The sequence below is a fragment of the Haemorhous mexicanus genome, chromosome 19, assembly GCF_027477595.1.
Source record: "Haemorhous mexicanus isolate bHaeMex1 chromosome 19, bHaeMex1.pri, whole genome shotgun sequence".
Classification (NCBI taxonomy): Eukaryota; Metazoa; Chordata; class Aves; order Passeriformes; family Fringillidae; genus Haemorhous; species Haemorhous mexicanus.
The window spans coordinates 12,272,552-12,298,174 of record NC_082359.1 but is presented as its reverse complement, the minus strand read 5'-3'; the positions used below and the strand labels follow the sequence as shown (position 1 = coordinate 12,298,174).

At 49.3% G+C, this 25,623-nt stretch overlaps 1 protein-coding gene across 20 annotated transcripts in view; it reads left to right on the top strand.

Annotated features, from left to right (window-relative positions):
• The window catches only part of NCOR2 (nuclear receptor corepressor 2), a 226,570-nt gene that overhangs the window by 56,605 nt on the left and 144,342 nt on the right, over positions 1-25,623 (top strand). For 11 of the 20 annotated variants that reach the window (XM_059863536.1, XM_059863535.1, XM_059863543.1 and 8 more), the window contains exon 1: positions 18,922-19,062. In XM_059863536.1, coding sequence (XP_059719519.1) covers positions 18,955-19,062 — 108 coding nt within the window. In that variant the 5' untranslated portion in view covers positions 18,922-18,954. Of the gene's footprint in view, positions 1-13,962; positions 14,167-18,921; positions 19,063-25,623 lie in introns of those variants that run through there. The other 9 variants (XM_059863546.1, XM_059863545.1, XM_059863534.1 and 6 more) reach the window with 2 other exon arrangements.

The window sequence follows — 25,623 nt, the reverse complement described above, 5'->3', positions numbered from 1 at the left end:
TACAGGAGGATCAAACAGAAGAGCTTGTTCACAGCCCCTCTCAGGCAGGTTCATGAGAGGGGCTGGGGGGGGAGCTCTCAGGGATGCTCTGGCACTGGGGGAGAGCTCTGCTCCATCCCTCTCCATGCCACTGCTGGATACCACAGAGAGGGTGGGTGGGTTGGTGGCAGTGCTCCTTCATTTACCAAAGGTGATGTCCTGGTGGCTGCCACTGGGGAAGAAAAAGGGTTTTCCTCTCAGATTTGGGTGAATCAGTGCTGTCTGTGATGGATTCTCACTGTGACAGGCTCTGAATGGGAACTCCCAGGGGAAATTAGCCTGCAGCTTTTGCCTTTATTAAATATTCTCCAGTGCCATCCCAAAGGACTGTGCTTTTTAATGCTCTGCAGTGCTTCATCTGCATTTTTAACATCACCTACATGGAATGTGGCAATATGTGATCTATATTTACATTAAAGCTTATGCACAAATAGTTAAGAAATGATAGATAGCATGTTCTGTTCTTCAGGTCTGTAACGTGATGGGGTCCTGTACGTAGGTGTGGGAATCTCAGCTGGAGATATTGCAAATTATTACAAAGTCCAATAGCTTACTTAGAGTTAGGGCTTATAATGATTGATTTAGCCATTTATTCAAACACCTATTTAATGATTGATTAAGCCTTTATAAACTATTTGCAACTTTTAAAATGGGACCTGATGTATTGTAGCTCCATTAGCATCTAGCTAATAAAATAGGCTGTGGACCTGTAACACTGATTTTGTTGACAGAAATGATATTTCATGTGTTGAAGTATTAAGTACATTGTTACAGTGTGTTTAAGGCACAGGAGTACAATCTGCTACCTTGCTTCTCTCCTTCCAGCAGCTCTGACAGAGCTCCTTGCTGACTTGGAGAAGAGCCTTGGTGGAGTTGGTGGCAATTCACACAAATCCCAGCTGACCTGGCTGTTGCTAGAGCAGGTGGGGTCCTGCACTTTCCCCTGTGGCCATGTCTGATCTAGGCTGAGGAAGATAAAAGTTGTAAAGGGAACAGGGTGGTTGGTTTGGAGCCAAGGGATGCCAAACTGGAATTTCTCTGAAGAGGCTGGGTTGGAGTGGGAGAGCAGGAAGGCTGCTTTGAAAGAGAAGAGGTACAGGCAAAGCTCTGCATCCTGTTTCGTGTCCAGAAGTGTGCTGTCTTCTGAGTTTTACTAGAGTTTCAGAATGGCTGGGGTTTGAAAGGACCCTAGAGATCATCTAGTTTCAGCCCCCTGCCCCTCATACCTTCCACTAGATCAGATTGCTCAACCCCCCATCCAACTTCTCCTTACCTTTATTTAACCAAGTACCAGAACCTAGAGGTAAATTCTGTTCACAAGATTACAGAAGACAGGCTTTTTCAAATCTGACTTCTTTGTCTGTGTATAAAAGCATTTTTTTCCATGAAGTGCTCAACTTTCCATTTGCTTGAGCTGTACAGAGCTGGCAGCTGGGATGAGCTGTGTAATGGGATATCTGAATTGCAGCAGGAAACCAGCTCCAGTTGAAGCAGACCTGATTTAAAGGCAAATTCAGTCAAACCAGTACAAACTCCTGCTTGGAGGAATTAAAACTGCTTTATGTCCAATGGATGGCACTTCTGCTCAGGTCAGTAACTGCTGCTGAGGGATCCTCAAGTGGACAAGGAGCAGAACCTCTCAAGTGCAGGTTGAGCAAGGCACATCCCTGATGCTCTGCCCTTCTCACAGGGCTGTGGGAAGAAGGTAAAGTTTGGCAGGGGCTGACTTTTCCTCTGTCCCCACTCCTGCCTAGTAGGTGGCTTTCTGCTCGCGTGGTTAAATGATCTCGGTGAGTGGTGTGTGTTTGGATGGTAATGCTGTCCTATTCCTTGGCAGTCTGAGCTTGTAGGACTTGGAAATATTTAGGCAAGGCTGATGATGTAAATGAGCACATGGGGACGTGGGAATGGTCCTGCCCTGTGGGTGGCTGATGTAAAAACAAAACTGGGAAGCCTTTTCCAGGCTTGGGCTGTGGAGCAGGGAGGTGGTTTTGTGGAAGGCTGCAATTAATATTTCTCTTTCCATGTTGTTCAACAGTTCAGCATTCATTTCTTTACCTCTAGCATCTGTCTGCAAGATTTGTGTGTTTGTTTCTGGAGATTTCCTACTCCTTAGCAATCAGGCATGCTGTAGGAAATGGAGGGAGAAGGGGTTGGCTCCAGTGGCCTGAGCCCATTGTTCAGTTCCCAGCCAGCTGTGCTGCAGCTGTTTGCAGTGCAGGGACCACAGTGACTGGAACACAGGGGGTTTCCCAGAGCTTACCCCTAGGCTGGGCAGGAGGTGACAGAGGAGGGTGTCCTGTCTGCCTCTGCCCCTCCAAGGGGATGTGTGTGGGTGTTGTGTGCAGTGCCAGGTGCTGCTCTGGGACACTGTGATAGGATGAAGAAAATTAAGGTTTATTTATCCTAACTGCTCTAATATGTTCTTTCCTTGATTTTTCTGTCTCTGTAAAGTTTATCACTTTTAACCCAAGGATAAGAAATAAACTGTGGGGGACACTAATGAATTGCAAGGGGGGAAACAGCAAATTCCCCTTTGGGTTAGAGTTTACTGTTCAAGCCTTGACCTTGTTAAAACTTGTTAACTCAATAAAAGTTTGAGTATTTAAAGACGAGCGACTTCTTCCTGCCTTGAGGGGCATAATTAAGTCATTCCACACCCCTTAAACCAGAGCTGTGGGAGGAGGACTGAGGAGCTCCCTATCCTGCCTGCCTAAGTCGGTCACCGGCCTTGCACCTGGGTCATCTCTGTCCTGCAAGGCAGCACTCCTGAGCTGTGTGGGGCTTCTGCTGGGAGAGTCTGGCAGTGGTTGTGTGGGAAACCTGCTGTTTCCCAACTGCTGGGAGGATGGCATTGCTCCTTTTGAAGGGCAGACAGTTCTTCCATTGGTTGAAATTGTGGTCAAGTGTTTTGTATTAAAGCAGACTGAATTTCCTGGGTAAAGCATGCAGCAGAGCTTCACAATGTGTGTGTGCTGTGTTCATCCATAAAAGTTCCTGTACAACTTAAAAGCTGGAAAGTTACCCAAATGAAGAGACTTGCTGTTTTTCCAGTTTGAAGTGGCATGTCTGTGCCTACTGAGCTGTAATCAGTACCCAGTGGTGTGAATTCTTCTGGAATTGCAGCTCCAAAGATGGACAGATCAGGACTTTGCCATGCCAGGGGGCCCCAGGAGCACACACACACTGCCCAGCTGTGCAGAGGAGTAACTCCTGATGTGACTGCTTTACACCTGGAATGCTGTGATGGCCTCTTGGCTATTTAAAAAGTATTTGGCTTCATTTTTTTCTTTTTTTGGTTGGATTTGTGTTCCCTGGGTGGGCTCAGGGGCTTTGCAGGAGCAGTGGGAAGGGCTGTGTGCTGTGCTACAGAGCCCTCACAGGCACCACAGCTATTTTCAGTGAAATCCACCATCAGTGGCTACTCCCAGTAAAGCAGCAGGGCTGTTAAAGGCATTTGTCTCATGAGCAGCTCAACTGCCCAAGCAGAAGTCATGGAGATTTGGGGGCAATAATTGTCTTAGCTATCCCTGTGTAAGCTGCCCTGTTTCAACTTGATACCACAGGAAACTCATTGCCTCAGCAGAGACAATTTTGGATGCCATGTCTTTTCTTGCTGTGCATGATGAGCATTCATCTTAGTTTAAATCTGAGGCCTTCATCAAGGTTATTAGCTCAATGCATGGAAGTACTGGGAAGCATCCTTAAGTACCTCCCAGATGGACTCTGGAAGGATGATTATGCCATAATTTGTTTCTATAGCTCCACAAAAGCAGTATTTGACCTTGAGGCTGTGGCTCTCCTATTTCCTGTGCTGGCATTCCCAGTGCTCCTGAGCAGACCAGCTTGGTGAGAGTTCAGTGAGTCAGGGACAGAGCTGCTGTTTGCCCAGGAGCTGTGCTGCCCACATCAGGAGGATTGCTTTGTGTCACACGCTTCCCTCGTGGTTTTCTTTGTTTCTGTTACATGGCTGAAAGGTTGGAGAGTGAGGAGCCCTCTGAAACCTTGGCCCCAGGACAGGTGGAGGGGGACAGGAGGTACCTGTTTGTGCCTGTACAGTGGCAACAGCAAATTGGGCAGTTACTCATTTTAGGAATAGCATGACAGTGGCAGCTCAGGGGGTTTTTAGAGTAGTTATTAATTATTATTACTAAATAGCTTTGAGTTCAGCAATTGCTAAACAGGATGGACTGATAGCCCAGGGACTGGGCTTTTTGCCAGCAAACAAGGCAAAAGTTTCCCCTCCCTCCCATGTGACAGGGCAGGGAGAGCAGAGTCTTCTGACCCCAGTGCTCATTGCTTCTTCCTGCAGCAGCAGACCCTGCAAGATATCTCATCTGTGCAGCATGAATTAGAGTCACCTTTCAAGGACTCATGCAGACTGAGTCCTCGGGCTCCCAGAAACCTGTAAATGACAGGCTGGAAACCATTGCCCCAAGCCCAGGAGAGGCGGATGACAAAGGGTCTGAGCAGGCTGCAGTTGAGAAGTGTCCTGATGGACAGGGCAGGACTCCTGGTCTGCTGGGGAGTGACTGACAGCTTTGGACAGCGCGTTGTCAGCAGGACTGGGCTTGGCAGGGAAGCACTGAAATCCTGATTGCCCACTTGCCTGAGTTCAGTTATTAAACACATCGGGACTCCCCAGCTGTTCTGTGAGCCTGTCTCTAGAAACATAACCCAAACCTGGCTCCTGCAAAGTGCTGTCTGCCTTGGAGTGAAGCTGGAGGGAGCTGGAGCTGTGCAAGCCTTTCCTTCTTTTCAGGGTAAGACTCCTCTGTGGATTCAGAGCAGGTTTGCTGCAGTCCAGGCCTCTTGCTGCAGTGGGCTGTGGTTTATGTACTGGGTATTTGACAAGGGGATGGAGGAGGAGGTGGAGGTGATGTTCTCCTGTTCCCCTTCCCTCACTGCAAATTGCCCTCATTGTATGCAAACATTGGAATTTTTTGGTGCCTCTAGAGAGACTTTGACTTTCTGGCTAGAAGCTATTAATTACTTAGACAAGAAAAGGAGAATATAGCCAATTAATGGCTGCTACTGCTTGGACCTGTCTGACTGTGAACTAATGAGCAGCTCCTTTCTCTGGGCCACCAGCGAGCCAGAACTTCTCATCAGTGTTCCTGGGGAGAAATGAAAGCAGCAGCAATATGCAGCAACAAATAGCTGGAATTCAGTTATTAACCTGGGCTGAAAATTGACTCTATCTGCTAGTAATTACCTGGAGGATATTAGGAGGAAGGCCCAGGGGAGGGTTCAGAGCTGGCATTTGACAGACCATCACAAGTGGCTGAGGTAGCATTACCTCAGTTCCCATCCGGAGTCTGGGGTGCGGGGCTGTGCTGGGTGTGTGGAACAACTGCAGTGAAAACCAGGAGTGAAATGGGTTAGTTTAAAACAGCTCTGCTCCCAAAAGACCCCTTCCTTTAGTGATATTTTATGGCACAGTTGCATAGCATCTCATATATTTTTGAGTACCTTGGTTTACAGGTCATTTAATTTATTTGCAGCCTTCGTTTCGGTTCCCCGGGGTAATTCTGTTCCTTTGCACGTGTCTTCCTAGGGAGGCATTAAATTGTGCAGTTTGTCACAATAGTTCAGCTTTTATGCTGGCAGTTGGTGCTCTTCAAAGATCCTCGTGTGAAGTTTAGACTCCTGAATCATTAGAGGATCATGAAAGAAAAGGAATAATTTAGAAGGCAAAGATGTTTTGTCGCCTTTGAAAACTGGGAACGTGCGAAAGGAGAAAATGTTTAGTGGTACAATCTTCCTCAAAGAACTTATCTTAGGAACTCCAGAAAATGAATTTCCTTTCTTTATTCAGGATGTAAATAACTGAAAATGTCACTCCTGAGCTGAGTAATTTGTTCAACAAAAGGATCTGGAGGAGATGACTCCCCTCGCTTTCATGAATGTGCCCAAGACATCAGAGGACCTGTCTCTTTAGCAATATGAACTGAAGGGTTTGAAAATCAAATGAGCAGCGTGCTCTGTGCAAAATATATAAATAAATCTCGCAGGTGCTTTGTAATCTGCCTTGCATTTTAAAAGCCTTGTTTGTCTGGGTAGCCTGGGCTCTAGGTTAGCTCCTGGGAGCAGCAAGTGGACAGAGTGGTGATGTGTTGTAACAGTGATGGTTGTTAATGTGCTGTTCAATGCACTTGGGAGTGGGGCTGAAATTCCCATATGCTAACACAGTATCATTGTCAGCAAGGAATTGCGTGGGGTTTTATGATTTAAACTTGCTGGTGTGTGTTTATTCAACTGAGATTAGAACTGCCTAACAGTTCCAGCATTTAAGTCCATGTTTAATGTAAGATGGTGTACAGTGTGAGCAGGGAAAAAAGAGAAATGGGGTCGGAAGTGGGGAGAGAAGGAGCTTTGCCCTGGAACGGGCTGTCTGCACTTGCACCATGGTTAAAATTGCCTGGATCCCATCCCAGGTGGATGTGGCAGCACAGGGTGAATATTGCAGCATGCCAGGCTGCCAGACAGGGGGTTGGGCAGAAGGAGGAGGGTTTGGTTTGTTCCTTTGCACAGCCCATCTTGCCCCAGCAGATGTGCTTTTTAGTTTCTACTCCTGCATTTCTGTATCTGGGACTTTGAGATGGGCTTCCACCACAAAATGGAGCATTTCCAGCTGTTTTTCCATCCCTGGGGTTTTACCAGTCAGTTCTGTTAGTCTGCTTTGGCTGTCCTGCACTGGTTTTCTTATCTGTCTCCTTTCTGGCATCTGATTGTCACTCCTTTCCTTTCCTTCTCCACTCCCCTGCCCTGTTTCCCTTTGCAGTCCCAGTGCCCGGGTGGTTTCATGTTTGGGCTTTTTTTTAATTTCCTCTCCAGGCGTTTCCATTTGTCTTTGCAGATCATCTTCAACAAAGGCCTTGCATGGTCTAATTTGTTTTCTATTTCCAGCCCAGACTTAAAATAACTCCTTTGTTCCATGAATGGCCTGTGCATGGATCCAAATCCCACCTCCCCCCTTTATATTTTTTTTTTCTTTTCTTTTTTTTTTTTTAGTGTGGATTTCTGTTTCACTGTTCCTTGTCACTATCTTTAATTACTTGAAGTGTCCCTTTTGGGCATGTGGGTTGCGTGTGGCCGTGTGTGTGCTGGCTGTCCCTGCTTCCCTCGGAGCAGCTTGGGAATGGGTTTGCAGGGTGTGGGTGCCTTGGCACAGGAGCAAGGATGCTGTTGCATAACAGGAGCAGCTCTGCCATCGTGTCCCTGCTGACTGGCTCACTGCTCAAAGAGCCATGCGTTGTCTGCATGGTTTACCAGTCTCAGTGGCAAAATCAGGAGGTGGTTATGTTCTTTAGATTGATTCCAAGGGGGGAATCCAGCAATGGGAGTTGGGAGACTAAAGGAGAAGAGGCACATTAGGACTGGGTTTGAAAAGCAAAGACTCAGACTGGCTGTGTTGATGCTGACCTGAGGCTGGTGCCATGGCCAGGCTGGCACTTGGTGTGTGGCTTGTGCATTTTAGCAAGAGAATGTCCCTGCAGCTGGGGAGTGACGGCCAAGTGCTCCTGCAAAGAGAAGTGGGTCAGTCTTGTTCTTTTAAGCACATACATGTCCCTTTGGGAACCATCACAAGGTCACTTGCAGCCCCTCTGCTGAGGGCTGGGATGTATTTAAAGTGTGTGAAATCCCTGCAAGTGCTCCCCTGGTGAGGAGGAGTGCTGGGGCAGGTGCGCAGGTGTCTCATGTCTCATCAGATTCTCCTGCTGTGGGTTGGGGTCTGAGCAAGGGCTGTCAGGGACAGGAATCACAGTGCATGGTCAGCATGTCCTTTCCAGAAGCATCAGGCTGGGAGCAGCTGGCCTGGCAAACCTGCTTTTTGAAACACTACTGGGAATGGGGCTGGCAAAATCCAACACTCTGACCTTGCTCCGTGCCGCCACGGTGCCAAGATCTGTACACAAATGCTGGCAAAGGTTATCTTGGGGCAGAGCTAAACATGGGTCCCATGCCCAAAATAGCTTGGAAAGATTGAAAAGGAGAAATGCAAGTGGCAAATCCTGCTTTGTGGCTTTGGGCAGTGATAGGAGCAGGGCAGAGAAGTCATCTTTCATCAGGGCTTGGAACCGGTTCTGTGTGGAGCCATGCTGTGGTTGGGAGAGCTGATGCAGCCTGATTGCAGCTGTGAGACAGCAAACCAGCATGGGAGACTTCAGCTCCTGAGCTTCTGTCATCCCTCCATGGCCTTAGGGACCAGTTGTACCTTCTTACAAGGGCAACATCCTGCTCTGAGCAGCTCTGTGATGGGGCTTGCAAGGTCCCTTCTTCCCCCAGATCTGCTGCCATAATTGCTTGTGCATTCTCACCATTGGTCTGGCAAGGAAAAAATCTGGTTCAGAAGTCATCTGGGCAAAAGAGAAAAGGGAGGAGAGCCTCTGCCAGCAGGTGAGCTGGGGAATGGGACAAGAGCTGTTTTGGGTACTGATACTGGAGGAGCAGCTGAGGAGCTGCAGGATCTGACCATCATGTGCGGGGTGCTGCCAGTCTGGCTTGACTTCTGTACTCCTCCAAAGCAAGGAGAATGTTTTAGGATCTTATGCAGGTACAAGCCTTGATCCCCGGGGTTGAAATAACCTCTCCTTCATGCCACAGAGCTCAGGATGTGCCTGATTTTTCCTGTTGACCCCGTGCTGCAATGTTAATGTGAAACCTCTGTGCTCTGCTGTGATTGAGCTGTGGATTCCCGGGCTGCAGACATTGACATTGTTATCTTTGTTGTTCTGAATAGAGCCCTAAATTTGTGGCAGACAGCCTGCTTTCCTCTTGAAAGGACTTCACAGATACAGTACATACAAATATTTGTGTATAATGTCAACTGTCTTCCAAGAAAATTTCATGCACATATTGATTAGACAAATCCATTAACGTTACGTTGCGGTGCATTTCTTAGGAACAGCTCTCTACCCATTTTCATCACATCTAAATTATTTCTGCTTCCACTAGTCCTTTAAACAAGAGTGAATAAATCTCTTAGCTGCTTTTCAGGTCTGGTTTTGATCTAGAGCTGCAGTCAGTGGGGTGGAGGCCGACAAGCAATGCACTCTGCTGTGCCACACACAGCTGGGTGCTGGGGCTTTTTAGGCACCATGGTTGGTTGGACTCCTGGAGGTGGATCTTACAGCTTGGTGTTAATTAAGCATCATTACAAAGGTCTCCTTAACTTTTATTTGGAAATACACAAGTTGACTGGAGGATATATACCTTTTATTTCTTGTTTGAGGAGGAAAATTGTCGTGTATTTAGCATTTCATTAAAGATGACTTTGTTGTTTTTTCCAAAAACTGCATCATTTAATGTAATTAAATAGGAGCTTTGTTGTCAATATTTTTCAGTTAAATGCACTGGTGAGTGCCAACAGTATTTCTCTTATTTGCCATGTCTGCATGGTGTGGTGGTAGTAGAATTTGCCTTTTAATAAGGGGTATGGCAGGCCTTTTGTGGGCTGCCTCTTAACGTCTTCTGTAGATCACCCATGGTCTGTAGACCACAAGTTGAGTAACATTACTCTGGGCTTAGGAAACAAAATATTCTGTTAATCTTATTTCAGCATGTCCTTGCTTTAAAAAAAAAAAAAAAAAGTGTGTTTTGAACTTGAGCCATGTGTTTTTGTTGGGATCTTTAAAACTCCTCTGAGAACAGATGAACCAGTATTTTCTGTGAGCTGGGAGTGTCTTGTTGTTCTCACCTTTCAGGTAGATGAACTCAGGCACGGGGTAATTACAGCAACTGGCCCACATTTGTGTTGTACCAGTCAAGCCAGAGACCTCACCAGGGAATCCTGCTCTCCCTGAGGAGTCCAGAGCAAATCAGGAAGGTTGTCTCTAACTTTGAAGAGCAACAAGTGTGTTGGATGATGTTAATTAATTTTTTTTTTTTTTTTTTTTTTGCAGCTGGATTTAATTGCAAACCCCTTATTTTAGAGCTGCAGGGTTTGAGCAGGGTGCTGCCTGTATCAGTGTAGGCTTTGCTGTGGTAGGGAGCTGCACTGAAGGTCCAGGGTGGAGCTGTACAGCCCTGTGCCCGAGTGCTGTGGGCTGGGAAGCCAGAGGTGGCTGCAGGTGTTGTGGACTCCTCTGTGCCCCTCTTTTGGATATGAATGTGCTTGGCCTGGTGCTGTGCACCCTGTTAGCCCAGGCTGGGGACACTGCTGGGAGCTGGCTGGTGCTGGGGCAGAGCTCCTCGGCATGTGGGCCAGCCTGCAGCAACTTGCTGTGGCTTGTAGTGTGCTTTTGTGGTGTGAATTGGGAGAACAGGTGATGGGGAAATGAATTTTAGGTGGTAAATGGAACGTGAAGAGGAGAAACAGGAGAAGCAGGGTGGTGGTAGGGGGAGGATGGGGAGTTTGGGAGGCTTTAGCAGTGGGGTGGAATCCTGTGAGTATAAACAGGTACAGGAGGGTCCATAGGCACTCTCCTCCTCCACAGGTTCATGTTGTAGCCCTGATTCTGGTTGTGGTGATAACCTCCAGCTTTCTCCTGTTCCTAATCAGAGACCATAAATCTCCTGGTACCTAGTGCTGTAATGGCTAATGCAGGTTTGTGGGTAAAACAGTCTCAGATGGAGACTCTAACTGGGGGGGGAAATACCTTTCCTGTGAGACAATGTCTGTTCTTCATCAAAATCAGTTGAGAAAGTAAGAACTAAACAGTTTGATTTTAAAGATTTAAAGAGCCTGGCTGCACTCTCTCTCTCTTCCATTAATCTGTTCCTATTGTTTGTGTTCCTCTCTTAAAAATAATTAATAGAGTTTGGGAGGAGGAGGCACCCCAGTGTCTTTTGCTGGGAATAGGTGTCCTGGTGGTGTCCCAGCTGCACCCAGAAGGACACCAGTGCATGTCCTGCAGGATGTGCTCCCACTTTACTCCCCAGTGGGAGCCCCCATAATGTTTTTGGCGGCTGGGCTGAGCACACGGAGCGTAAAAATGGGACCTGAGGTGTGATCTGAGGCATCTGTGGAGCTGCCCCAGTGCTTTGGTGACCTTGTTTGGCTCCAGCCCAGTCCTACTGTGGTAGAAACATGCAGGGCTTGTGCTGGGACCTTGCTGGTGACCTGCTGTTTGCAGATGTGGGAATGCATGGGCAGTGCTTCTGTCCTGCCTGCAAGGACCATGTGATTTTTACTTTAGTCTTCCCAGGGCTTCTAACGAGAATCCTCAATAGAGGCAGAGGTGGTTTGCTGCCCTTGTTAAGGAAAAATCCTTTTGTGCTGCTGCTAGCTTGTGATTAATGCAGGGCACAGCTCACAGACACTGTGCCTTGGTGCAGGACAGTTTTGTTGGCCCCTGTGTTTTCATCCTGTGTCTCTTTTCCTCTAGTAGACAGTCAACTTTTTTTAGTTGCACAGACCAAGGCAAAAAAGCTTTTAAAGTGTTTTAGAGCTTGATACCATGTGGCTTTGCACCTGGTGCTGTGTTTTAAGCTGAACTGCTGATCTGAAGAATTAAAGGAAAAAATCATCTTATTTCTTTTACTCTAGACAGCTGCCTCAGCATGGTCAGGTCTACCTGCTGTGCTTCCAGGAAGCCTTGGCTTGCTGAAAGCTGCCATGGACTCTGGGTTGGAGTGTGTGTGTGTGTGTGTGTGTGTGTGTGTGTGTATTTTTACATGTGCTAATTAACTTGTAGGTGGCTGTAAGCCAAGATGTCTGAGTTTGAATCTGTTATTGGGAAAGTACCTTAAATTACTGCAGATCCCACTGAGCTTTCAGAGCCCCTGAGAGCCCCTTGCACATGTCCTTGGCAGCTGCAGGAAGGGTTCAGAGCCCCTAGAGCTGGACTGCAGGAGGGCTGGGAGGGTGCTGGTGTCTCCCTGGATGGTGAGCACAGCAGATTTTGGACCATGTGCTCCTGGCACAGCCCCCAGCTTGGGGTGGGAATGGGTGAGCAAAATCCCATCCAGTTGGAAGCGTGAGGGGAAGTGGGACAGTCATACTGGAAGTATAAATACGCCTGTTCTGGGTATCTCTGAATTCCCCCGTGTGCACAGGGGCTTTCCTGCCCGGGCTGGATTGCACTGAGCACGCCAAGCTCTTGCATGGGGAGGCTGTCTCCTCTGGGATGAGGGTCAGGCTGCTCCCAGGCCCCTGGTGCTTCCCTGGGCTGGCAGGTAAGGTGCCCTGGGGCTCAGCAAGGATATGTGGGTGCAGAACTGGGGGGAGTGAGCTGAAAGCAGGAGGGACCTGGTTGGTTGTCCCTTTGCACCCTGCCTTGAGAGCTAAACCTTGTCTTTTTCCATTTGTCACTTGGTAAAATACCTTATTCAAAGAGACTCACCTGACCCCCATCAGTGTGGTGATTCTTTGTGTGTCTGTCATCCTTAGGCTTCATGGGGATTTGCTGAGAAGATGATTTCTGTAAGATTTGACCTCTGGGTGAGAGGGCTGCCTTGCCCTGGCTGCCAGGGACAGTTGCTTGGTTTGGTTTATTTCTGGCTGTGAGGTGCGTGGCTGCTGGCAAAGCAGAGAGGCAGCCCTGTGCCTGCCTGCAGCAGATAGCGAGGGGCTTATCAGCACGGGCTCATCTGTGGTCTTGCAGGAGGGAAAAGAAATAGAAAAAGAAAAGCTTCCTCTTTCTTTTTTCTTTCTTTTTTTTTTCCCCTCAGCTTTCCCACCCCGTTTTTGGTTTTTGTGCACGCCAACTGCTGTTTCAGTTGAAATTGCGTTGGCTGGGGTTGGCTGTGCTCCCCATGCACAGAGACCACAAGTGTGGGGAGAGGCTCCTGGGAGCACTGGAAGTTTCCTTTGCTGTTCCCGATGTGGTGCTGGAAGAGTTTGATACTGCCAAAAACCTTGCACAGATCCATACATAACGTGTACCTGCACTGGGGAGGAGCTGTGTGAGCATGCACAGCCCTGGGTGGGATGGGGGAATGGGTCCCAGGGAGCTGATCCCTGCTTGGGATCAGTCCTGATAACATCCCCTGACCCAGGCAGGCAGCAGAGGCAATTTAAGCTTTGTTAACTAGCTGTTAATTTGAGAATAATAGTTAATGCACCTCACACTGACAGCCATGAAGAGCAGCATTTAAACCTTTGTTACTTTTTCATTGTAATCCAGACAAAAATCATCACCAAGCAAACAGTGTGAAGTATCTATAAAAATCAGTAACTTGTAAATCTCCCCTTGGGGCCAAGAGGCACCTTCCCACTTTGTTGGTTTTCCTGATTTTGTTGCAGCTGCTTAAGGAATTGCAGCAGGTGGTAGAGGAGTGAACGTGTGGGTGACGGGGTGTTTGTGAAAATACCCTCAGGGCTGTGCTGTGTTCTCTGGCACTCTGGCCCTATCAGAAGGGCTGATCCAGGTGGCACTGAAGGTGTGTGACATGTTTTAGCCCTGGGTTTTGTTGTAGCTTCATGGATGGACACAGCTGCAGGTCAGTGCCTGGTGTCCCTCCTGCCATTAGGTCAGGGCTTACCTCAGAGGGCTGCAGAAGTGGCCACAGCTTGGAAAGAAGAGCACTGACTTGTGAGAGTGTGGAGGTTGAAAGGGATGGGCTGGGGAGGGACCTTATGCCTTTTTGAGCCTTGTGTTGAAATGCCAAAACTCTAGACTGTGTTTTTGGAAACTGAGTCACCCTGCAAAAAAATACCCATCTCCAAGAGACTTAGAGATCAGCAGGACCCAAAGAAATAGCTGGCAGTTTGGCTTCCTGGTCCTGCTGGGGGTGGGTGAAGGCTTTCTGGGGAAATTGGGTGGGATAAATTTGGGGAAATCTTACATTTGGACTTCCTGTTATAGGAGTAATCTAAAGAAAAAACTGAGCAGTGGGGTGTGCCAAATGGAGAACGGGGCTGCTGGGGAGTTGCGAGGGCAGTGAGGTTTTGGTGACAGCCCAAGCCCTGACGCTCGGTTGTCTCACAGGACTGCGGCTGACTGAGTTCTAACCTGCTGCTTTCCCGCTTCCTTCCAGCTCTTGCACGACGTGGAAAGCGCACACACGATGAAGAGGAGCTCTCTGCTCTCCTAATCCTTGGCTGGTGATTTGGAGGCAGCCGCCGGCGCGTTGGCCATGTCAGGCTCCACACAGCCCGTGACGCAGAGCTGGCGCGCGGCCGAGCCGCGCTACCCCCCGCACGCCATGTCCTACCCGGTGCAGATCGCCCGGCCGCACGCGGTAAGGCCACTGCCAGTCTTAGTTTCTGAAAAATCCCTTTGCCCAGGATTCTTCTCCTGGGAAGCTAAGGAGCCTTGGAGAAAAAGGAAACCAATTTTATGTCAGTTGCTTCTCCTGTGTTTTGCTCTTTTGGAATGTGTTTGGAGATTGTTTATCCAACAGGTGGTTGTTTCATTGGGCTTCTGGTGAGTTATTTTGACTCAATGGCCAGTCAGTGCCAAGCTGTGCCAGGACTCTGAAGAGAGCCATGAGTTTTATTATTATCTTTTTAGCCTTCTGTAAGTATCCTTTTTGTATCCTTTAGTATAGTATAGTTTATTCTTTAATATAATATAGTATCATAAAATAATAAATTAGCCTTCTGAGAACATGGAGTCAGATTCATCGTTCCTTCCTTCATTGGGGCACCTCACAAGTACAATAGGCCACAGCTTTCCTTCCCCAGCCACTGGCAGGGTGGGAGCCCAGGGGGGCATCCCCAGTGCCAGGAGCCCATGGGGGCATCCCTGGTGCCAGGGCAGCGGTTCAGCTGCGCCGCTCTCGGATGCGGCTGTTACGGAGAAATCAGACCATTTCCATGCCTGTGGTACAGGATTTCATTGTTCCTCTCTCATGGGATCCTCTTTTGTTTCTCCATATGGTGCTTTCAGTTTTTCTCTCCCTTTCCAGCCTTTTCCTAAGCACTTGCTGTGGTGGTGCTCATGGGCTCGTTATTTCTGAGGACCTGTGTCTGTTTGTCCTCCTGGCAAGAGCACCCTTGATTGGGTGCATCCAGCCTGGGGGCAAAGGGGAAGGTTTGGCCATTCTTGTGGAGCAGGAGCACATGCCCTCCAGCCCTTTCTGGCATGGCCTTTCCTTGGCACTGAATCACAAGGGAAGGACCATCTTCCACGTGTAGGTTCACTGGGAAGCAGTCCTTGCTCCCCACACCCACAGGAGAGCTCTGCTACTTCCCAGGCAAACTGCTGAGTGAACCTGCCTCCTGCCCTCTGTTAGCAGACCTGCCTCTCTTTATGCAGCTCTCCTGGGGAGCAAGAAGATAACTGAGCTGCTGAGCTTTCCATTTTATCCTTTCCCTTCTTTTCCCCCCCTCTTAGTCTTGACCTGTAATCTTTTCTCTTCTTGGATCAAGGCATAAGCTGGAGATGATTTTTTTTTTTGGCTCTGTCTTGTTGAATGTACCAGAGCTCACAGAGGTTAATTCACCTGGATCCAGCCTCTCCTTTCTGTGCTGTCTCACTCATGCCTGTGTTTGCTCATCCCGGACGGGTGAATGTTTTTTGTTTAAGCCCTTAACGGAGGAAACTCTTCTTAGTGGAACAGCTTTAGTCAGCTCAGGCTGCTTAAAGGAATCTTATTAGGTGCTGGAGTATGGCTCACACTTCTAAGAGTCTTTGGAGCTGCTTCTTGATGGATCACAGTGAGGTGGAAGGTGCCTGAAATGCAAGTCAGGCAGGAGAAGTCTGGGGGTCGCGTTTGGCAGTCACAGCTACTGAATGGTCAAATTTAGTCTGTACTGATTTTAGTGTTTGACTTGAGAGCCTGGAAACACACAAAATGCCAGCAAAGGGCTGAAATTCCCTCATTTGCCCTCTTTGCCTGGCTTCAGCAAAGTGGCACAAGGAGTAGACCTGGAGATTGGAAAGGCTTTGAAATAGAAACGTTAAGGAGGGCGCGGGACGAGCTCTTGGCTGCGTTTGCTGGCTCATCTACATCGCTCGGGGCCTGCGTGCTGCTGCACAAAGGAGCTTTTCATCCTGGCTATGAGACACGCTGACCTGGTTCGATTTATGGGAGCTTTGCTTCCATCACTGTGAGCGTGTTTGTTTGGGGGCTGGAACATAACCAAGAGCATTTGTCTCAAAAAGAAAATCCCAGTTCTCCTTTTTATGAGAAACCCGAGCAGGAGGAAGATGCAACCAGGTGAGCATGATCTGTAGTTGTTGCAAGACTGTGGTTTAAAAGCAAACAAAGGAACCTTAATCTGCAGTGTGGAGACAGAGTATGAATGGCTCCTGTCCTTGGGGTGCTGAGCCCTCGTCTCAAAAAATCCCAACTGCTTCCCCTTAGTGCTGCAGCAGCAGGATGAGCAGAGCAGTTGTTTGCAGTGGGCTGGAGTTGGGGGTTTCTGCAGCCTGCACTGAACACTGGTTCTGTTCTGTTGTATTAATGTTGGAAGAAGCTGCTGGCATTCACTTCTAGAAGCTATTTTTACAGGCACATGTAATCACCCGGAGTTATGTGATACTTTTTGGGTGTCTGGATGCAGGAGAGGTCCGAGCTGAGATTTTTTTTGGATGGAAAGCCAGAAGACTCCTGTGGGCAGAAGCGTGCCAGCCCCACACAAAGGGACGCACCTTGCCTGTGCTGGGAGGGCAGGCAGAGTGTTTCTGGAAGCGTGTCCCTGCATGATCTGCCCCGCCGCTCTCAGCTGTTCACAAACACGTGTCTCTTGCTCGGTGGCGCCGTGAGCTGGAGCCTGGCCATGGCTCTGGGGCTGGAGCTGATCTCTGGTGGGATTGCTTGGGAGAGGAGAGCCCAGCTCCTTTGAAGTTGCTGCGCTGTTTAATATTAAAAGTCAGCGGTATTTGCTTGCATGTCTTGGCCGGGTCAGTTTTGTCATGGGGTGTGTTTGCACAGTGAGGACTTGTTTGGAAGAAACCAAGAGAGGCCAAAACCAACCCGACACTAACATGTCTTGCATCTAATTAAGTTTTGGTTCTGGTTTGTTGTGTTCCAAGACATCCTTTCCTGAGAATTGGGAATTCGTCAGCTCAGGGATCCTTATCCTGGTGGTGGAAACGCCCTGGGTCACCTCCTGGGCGCGTGTGCAGGGCTGAGCACAGCAGGGCTGCAAACGCTATTATAATATAAATAAATAATCACAGCTCAACTGTGACGGTCGCACCCAGGGAAATGTGGCGCGGCAGGAATGCTGAGCTCAGAAATGAGCCGTGACATTATTTTAGGCTTGGAGACACTTTATGAAAAGTGATTTAAAGGATTGCAGCTGTTTGATTTCACAGATGAGGCAAGTGAGAGGAGATGTTGTGAAGGGGCAGGAGGCAGTGGAAGCAGGCTGGGGGATTTTTCTTCTCCCATTGCATAAAACCTAAGGGAATATCCAACAAAATGGGGAAAAAAAGTGTATTTCAAGTAAACAAACAGAAATATGCTTTGTACATATGGGCACCTCCTCCCAGCAGCATGTTCCACGAGCTACTGCTGAGTTTGGAGCTGGCAGAGGAGAGCAGTACTGGTTGAGTGAGGATGTTTGTTGTCTGGTTTCACTCTTGGTTGCCAGCTTTGGGCAGGGCTGTGAACCCGTGGGTCTGACCCAGACTGAGCTCTCTCCAATGGCTGACGCAGCAGACGGGTGCTTCCACAGGGTAAGCAACAAACTCAGGTGTCTTCCTTCTCTTCCTCCTCACTGAGAAATATCTGGTCCCAACAGCTGTTAGGAAGGCTGGGTGTGATGTGAAAAGGGTGCAAAATTTTATAATGACCCTAAATTTAATTCTGCCTTACTAGACAATGACTTGCAAAAAGCTTTGACAAGTCAACATGCTTTTAACGGGAAGAAGGAAGCTTAGTGAAAAGGTTCTGGTTTGTTTGACTTTCTTGAGGTAAAACTAAAACCTCCAATAATCAGCAGTTTCTTCTTAAGGGCACAGAGTGGTTCTTGGCCAAAGTGCAGGGAAAACAGAAATGTTTTCCATATTCATTAGCTGTAATGTTGGGGTGCGCAGTTGACTTCTGTCATGTTCAGCTTGGAAACAGAGGAATTGTTTGAATGCTCCGTGACCTTTAACTAAAGGTGAAAAAACACATTACTTACGCTCTTAACCTTCTAATGTGTCCAAAGTTCATGCTCTCTCAAAGGAAACTTTCACATGAAGGATATTCATTTTCAGGCAACCTGCAGATATTTTCTGTAAACAGATCAATTTTCCTGTGTTGTGCACGTCCCCCTTTCTTTTTAAAACCTCTTCATGATCAATATTCCCTGGGAACAGAAGGGTTCCCCTCTTTTCCTCATATGTGAATCCAGTTTCTTGCTGTGACCTCCTTACCAGCCTTCCTGTTCCTGTTAGTGCCCTGACATTTCAGAGCAGGAATGGTGTGCCTTTGAGTGCAGGCTGGGCTTTCCAGGAGGGTGGTATCAGGTGCTGGAGATGGTGGGGGTCAGGGCACACAAGGTGTCCTCAAGCAGCAGCCTCTTTGACAAAACAGCTTCTGTTTTTGTGGTGCTTTAAGTGTTTTATGTACTAGAGATGCTAAATAGGATTAGGGGTTGGTAGGACGGGTGTGTACGCATTCATGTGAAATTGGTGCTCCATCATCACTTGAATTTCCCTTTGTGAGCACTTTTCCCTCCCTACTAAACCAGAGGCTTGTTTTGACGCCTTCCTGCTGTTTGCCCCCATTCCCTGCACACAGCTTCATGTGGGATGGAAAGGTGAGCTTAAGCCCTCCTAAACTCCTCTGCTCCAGCTTTGAGACTATTGTGCTTTTCCTGTGCCACCTCCCCTGCCTGGGAGCAGCTCAGCAGTTCCTTCATTAAGCTCCCCATTCTCAACACAGCCCTTGTGCAGGAGCGTCCCAGCCCCATCGCTCGTTTGCTTTGGCCCATGATAAATAACTTCCTTGTCTGTGTGAACCAGAGACAAGAGGTTGGTGCAAACTTGCGTGTTGATTTGGTGTCCAAGCCAAAGAGTGGCCTGGGGGGAATGGAGTGCCTTCCCTGCCCAGACTCCTCCTCCCAGCAGTTTGAGCAGGGTGAGTTCAATGTGGTGTCCTGCTGTGGAAGGTGCTGTCGGGAGGCGCAGGCTCCGGGGATGGCAGGAGCTCGCTGCTCTCCACGGTGACACGGTCGGTGTGGCACAGTGGCACCAGGTAAGCCTGCACAGGGACACTGTACTGTGCCTTACTGCTGCTGTGGTGGTTTGCCTTGGAGTAGTTATTCACACTTTTGTCTCCTGGGAGCAAAATGCCAGTCTGTGTCAGTGGTCCAGGAACTGGAGAAACTGAAGAGTTTATGGTGCAGCACCTCCGAGCACAAAGAACAAACTCCTGCTGCCAGCTGAGCGAGGGGGCTCCTGAATTCTGCCTGCTGGGCTCCAGCTAATGCTTTAATGAATGACCTGAAAATAAAAGGCGTACCTTGGAAATACTGGCTCTGATGAGGTCTGTCACAAGAGCTCAGCGCTGTCTCTCTTGAGTTCCTTTGCAGTGACAGATTGCATTAGCTCTGAGCAGCTCAGCGGTGGATTTCGGGAAATTGGCTTTCTGCTCTGGGACTGGGAGAGCATGGAGGTGAAAGAACAGGACACCTAATTCCCTGCCCTAGGGTCTCCCTCCCATTGCTGGGAAGAAGTTGGCTTACAGCAGTTTGTATTTAAATTTTGTTTTCCCTAGGATATAGCCTTTATCCAAAACACTTCTTTTATTTCAAGCTACGTAAACTTCTGTGGTTGCTCTCTAATCTCCTTTTGGGCCATGATTTGATGCAGAAGGTGATGCTCTGCTTTTGGTTGTTCTCATGATTGTAAATCCACAGGGGAAGAAAGAACTTCCACTGCTTACGTGGTTTGGCAAAGCCACCATAGCCACTTTTGGAGCCTTTTTCTGTGCTTCAGGCCTGACTCTGATCGTCCTGCCCCACCAGCCCCTGGAGGCACCTTCTGCAAGACTGGGGACTTTTGCTGGTTGTCATTGTCAAAGCATTTGTTCAAAATACTGAGCAAGTGAAGGATTTGCTGTGGAGGTGTAAGGAAGAGTAGGGGACATGGAAAGCTGAGAGGGCCCTATGTGGACCTGCAGATAGGTTGTGGGTGTTGTATGGGAGCAGGTGTGGTGGGACGTGGTGAGGGCTACAGAAGAGACAGGGAGGATGAGCTAAATGACCTGGTGCCTTTTGTGGTAGAAAGGTTGTGTTTGTTGTGTGCAGAGAGCTGCTCACCCTGGGTGTGTGTTCATGGCTTCAGGAAGCCCAGCACCAGGCGTGGGGGCTGGAGGAAGGGCAGACGGGTCACTCCCGACTGAAAGGCGCCTGGATGCGACTGGGACAAAAGTCTTGTGATGGGGAGAGGCTGAAAAGGAGCACTGTAGTGGATGTGCTGCTGCTCTGTGGGCACCTCTGGCTGCTGGGGAGAGGGCTGGCAGCTGGCTCCAGCACCCGGCACTGGTCAGATGACCGGGAAGCCACAACAGCTGAGAGCTGTCCTCACCGAGACGTGACTGCTCCATGAATGGCACATTCAGACAGGGCAGCCAAGCACTGCTGACAGCCCTGCTTTGCTGGAGAGGTGGGAGAGGGCGTCAAGGAGGGTGCAGTGCTGTGCAGCTGGTACAGATGCCATCAGTGCTGGCAGCAGCCATGGCCTCGGTGCAGGGATGGCAGCAGGAATCAGTGCCTTCCAACGAGGGGCCACGTGCACTGTGGTCACCTCCTGAAACAAAAGGCCAAGTCAGCAGCTTCTGAGAGATGGATGGCAGTGAGACTGTCTCGGAACAATAAGGGCATTTGTCTTTTCAGCACATGTTGCATCCCTGTAGGCAAGATAAAAATGCATGTATTCAGCCAGGTTTTTATTACTGACCTTATCTTCAGCAGGAGAGCTGATTGTGGAGGAGTTATTGTTTAGTTTATGTTGTTGGTATTTTTTTCTTAAACCTGCAATGAGCTCCTCGCAGGGTTTTGAGGAGGAAGTTGGGCAGACACCATTGTGCTTGTGGACAGCCTGTTTGGATCAATAATCACCTCCTTTGCACTTCAGAGGAAGCTTTCAGCAGCAGAGGATGGTTCCTCTGGGCTGGAGAGGCTGAGCATGGTGGGTTGTGTGCCACACTGGCCCCCTCACAGCCTGAGCTGTATCTGGACCTTATGCAGTGACAGCTCTGCTACCACCCTGCTTCCTCCCAAACCTTTCCCCTTCCTCTTACCTTTGAGAATTGGCTTTGGGAAAAATTATTTTCTTCAGGCGAATGCTAAAAAGTGCATTTCTCGGTCTGATGAGCAAATGCTGTGCTGCCAGTGCCAAGGGGTATCCAGGCACCAGAGAACTTTTCCTTTTATTGCTAAAATAGGTCACACTCACTGCTGGCAGAAAGAGATGTTAGGGAACTTCTTTTTCCAAAGTTGATGGTGTGCAGAGCAGGGGTGGGTGACATCCCTTGTCTCTGACAAAGCCATCAGAGTGGTGGCTGTGCTGCATTGTGCACCCCACAGATTAACTGCTGGATGATCTGAGGCCCTGGCATGTTCCAAGCTGGGATGTGCTGCTCCATGCTGGCTGTGTGGTTCTGGGGGTGCAGGAAGCTCCACAAGCCCCATGCTTCCCCCGGGGCTGGGGTGGCTTTGCAGTCCAAAGCTGTGTGGTCATGCCTTGGGCACCATGTTGCTCTGGGCCTTGTGGGCGTGCCAGAGCAGCAGCTGTGAAGTGTCCAGCTGTGGCTCTACGTGCCACCAGTGCCACGGTCTGGGAGGCACCAGCCCTGTGCCACCATCACCCATCACTTCCCCTGTGGTTAACCGTTCCCAGAAAGGCACGCGAGCCGCTCACGAGCAGCAGGGACAGACCAGCATCCTTTGTGAGATTAGATAAGGGCCACTTCATGAGAAGTGAAATAAATAGGGATGTTTTGGCGTTGTTTTTTCTCACTGTTTGTGCCACACCATTATTAATTTGCCTCATTGAATGTTTCAGCAGAAACAGCACATCGTTAGAAAATAAAAACTATTTGCAATACGGCTCTGGGTGAGCTTGTAAGGAGCAGCCCTAATCCATGGTGGAGGTGGCGAGGAGCTGGCATTTGCTCCTCGAGGAGCGTGTGCAGTGCCCGGGCCTGTTTGTCTGGCTGTGGAAGGTGACGAGGACAGTGTGGGGCAGTGTTTTGTCACAGGGTGAGCTCGGCAGGTGCGGCGCTGCCCGCGCCCGGTGCCGCGATTCGGGGCGGCTGCGGTGCCGGTGCCGCGCTCCGCCGGGAGCCGGCCCAGCTGGCGGATGTGGTGGCTGACCCCAGGCTGCTCCTCCTCGGTGGCACAGCAAAACAAGCCCCGGTGGTTTTGAAACAAAGCTGTCTTACACCGAAACTCGGCGGGGAGCTCCCGGTTGCTTTCTCGGGTTGAGGACGTGGTAAGCAGCGAGGACGGATCCCAGGCTTTGGGCTGCAGGTTCTCATCTGGCTGCACTCTCAGTCTCCATGGGTTTGCTCCAGAGCTGTTTCCCAAGGAAGCCAGAAGTGCTGGGTGTTTGTACTTGTTTTTCTACTGGTGGGAGGAAGAGAGGAGGAGCGGTTCGCCTTTCTGTTGCAAGACCAGCTCCAGGCTTCCTTTCTGCAGGCCTCCTGTCTCTGAGGTCTTCTCCTCAGAGGCTGATTCTTGGAGCCATGGGAAGGCCATCGGGATGGAGCCGTCGGTGCACGCCCTGTCTGTGTGGATGTGCTCGGGGCTGGAGCTGGGAGTGCAGGGTCAGAGGTGCTGCTGGCTGCGGCGTGGCATTTCTAGTGCCTGGGTCAGCACCTGGGGGTGCTTCCAGCATCGCTCTCAGACCTCCCCTTCTTCCTCCTGGTTGGAGATCAGGCAGCCAGGACCCAGCAGCTGCAGGCAGGGGAGGAGAAATGAAGCACACCAGCAAGTGCACGTGTCCAAAACAGAAAGCGAGAGAGGCAGAAGGGCTGGCTGGAGTTGTTGGCTTAGTGTGGGGGTGACCCTGAGGTCGGGGACAGCACTGAAGAGTTTGCTAGAGACTTTATGGGAGGTAAGGCAGCAGGCTGGAAACTTTAAAGTAATTTTAAAAGGTGGGGGTGGGTGACTTCTTCCTTTCATTCTGTCGGGCTTTCTCTGTGTGTTGCCATAGAACTTTTCTGTAATACTGTGTTCAGGAGCCTGGCTTTAAAAGGTTTGATTAGCAAATCTAAATGAGCCTGGTAGACTCAGGTTATTTGGGGTAGAAGGATTTACCAGGAAGGGGATGGAAATAGTGTTGTTAGCACTCCCAAATCAAGGGATAACACAGAAGCCTTGAGACTCAGGGTGCTTTCCCTGGCTCTCCCTCCCAGCACCCCACACAGGAGCACTAGGGACGTGTCCAAATTCCCTGGTGGGCAGCAAAGGATGCTTTTGGTCCCTTAGGCTGGGCCTAAGTGCCTCTTCAGTCTGCTGCATGAAGAAGTGTGTTAATGAGGCCACTTCTGGGTCTGTAGTTTTTCATTTATCTAAAGATTTGCCTGGCACTGCCCTGCTCTACTGGGGTGGCTTGTGGTGGTGCTGTGGCACCCTTGGTGTCTGTCTGGCCTTGGCAGTGCTGGCCTCCTCCCCAAATCTGATTTGCCAGAACTCCTGACTATCCATGGTCTTTCTGCTTCCTTGATTTCTGTCATGACATTTACTGAGTTTGTGAAATCTGCACAGCTTCCCAAAGTACATCCATGTGGCAGCACCAGAACCACAAGGAACAACAGGAAAGTTGATTTAAAAGGAAGAAAGTCCTTACTGGAGGCATTTGGAGATTTGAAAGGTCTGGAGAGGGTGCTCTGGCAAATCAGCAGATTGGTGGGGTGGGAGGAAGGTTTGCAGAGGGAGAGGAGGAGCAAAAATATAGAATTGAGCAAAACCCAGCAAAATAATGAAGAGGAAAAGAAACAATATGTAGTTTGGGGGTGCAGAGTTCTTTAGGTGTTTTATTTCAGGTGTCTTGGAGTTGCCCACGAGCAGGTGCTAGAAATTTGAGGTCAGGGTGAGGGCTGCACCACATTTGTGTGATTCAGTGGTGGGGAATTCAGGTGGCACCTGCTGGGTGCTGCTCCTGTGTCTGTGAGGAAGGTGCAGTGGTGCTGGTAGCAAGGTGCCTCCCAGCAGGTGTCTTTAAAGCTCTGTTAGAGAGAATTGAAGCCTCTTCTGAGTGATAGAATCATTTAGATTGGAAAATACCCATAGAATCATCAAATCCAACCATCAGCCCAGCACTGCCAAGTCCACCAGGCAGTTTGAAGGCAACTCATAAACCTTTCTGGTGTTTGCACCTGAAAAGCACTGTCATAGCTCACAGTGCAGTTTACTGGAGTAACTTTTGAGCAATTAATCCACCTACATCTTCCAGAGCTTCCACAGTGCCTCTTAACAGTTCATCACAGGGCACAGAAATTTGTCAATTTTAATCCTCCTCGCTAAGTTTTGGGTTTTGTTTTCTCCTTGTAAAACCCAACAGGGAGGGAAGGAAGGCAGAGCGGGTCAGAGTCACTTCAGGCCATGCCAGCAGGTTCTGAGCTCCACCAGCCATTTTCTGACGGGGTTAGAGGAGGCAAAAGCTCAGCTGAGTGTGGGCAGGGGAAAAGGAAAAACAGATGGTTCTTGGGGCATGCAGGAGCTTTTTTTTTTTTTTTTTTCTCAAGGGCACAGCCTTTGAGCCTCCCAGACGGGTAATTCTTGTTTATACACCCACAGAAAGTGATGGTCCTGGTTTTGGGCCTATTGGTGTGTCTTCCCAGACACGATGTGTTTGTTTTGTAGGTGGATGTCAGGAGCTGCATCACTCTTCTATTTAAATATTTATTTTTCATTTAAAACCAGGACAAGTGTGAACGTGGGGAAGCTTGTTTGTAGGCAGGGATTTTGCTTGGCTGGGCTGGAGGAGCTGATGGGCTCCCTCACTTCAGATGTCTGTGTTTGTCCCATCTGTGGTTGGAGTGATGGCATGTTCAGTCCCTGGCATCCTGCATGGATGGACTCCAGAGCTGGAGGAAAAGCAGCTTTTGGGGCTGCATCTTCCCTACAGACTTGGATTTACAGCAGGACAGCCCTGGGAGAATGAGTGGGCACTGTCCAAGCCATGCCCTTCTCAATGTCACAAGAACCTGTCTGCAGACACCCTTGGCCTGAGGCTGAGGTCTGGGATGGCCAGGCTGGAGCAGGGGCTGGCAGAACTCTCTTGTTCCTGGTGTTTCCCAGCATTGGACAGAACAGTGAAGGAGCAGCACCCCTCTATTGCCTGACAGTGGGGAGAAACAAACTTGATTCCACAAGCCAGCACAGCTTTCTAGGCACAAGAAGTGGTGGCCATAGGACACCACAATTCCCCTTCCCCCTCCCTTTGATATTTGGCCTTTTCAGCTTTTGTGCAAGAGAGGCTGGATGTGAGGCAGGAGATCTGCTTTTCTTGGCTCTCCCAGGCTGAATGTTTATAATCTCTGATTTTCTTCCTGGCTTTCCAGAAGAACTCTCATTTTACTCTCTGATGGTCAAACATGTTGGGCCTTGATACTCCAACTCCAGGGATTGCTGGGGGACAGCATGACGTCCACTGTGAGGCTGCTCTTTTCCCTTCCAGCTTGGGAGAGGGCATCTCCAGGCTCAGGTTGTTGCTGTTTAAGCTCCCAAACCCATTCTTTGCCTGCCATTCACCTTTCTGGGGCACTTCCCCAACTTCCATATTGATCTTCACTACATCAGATCAA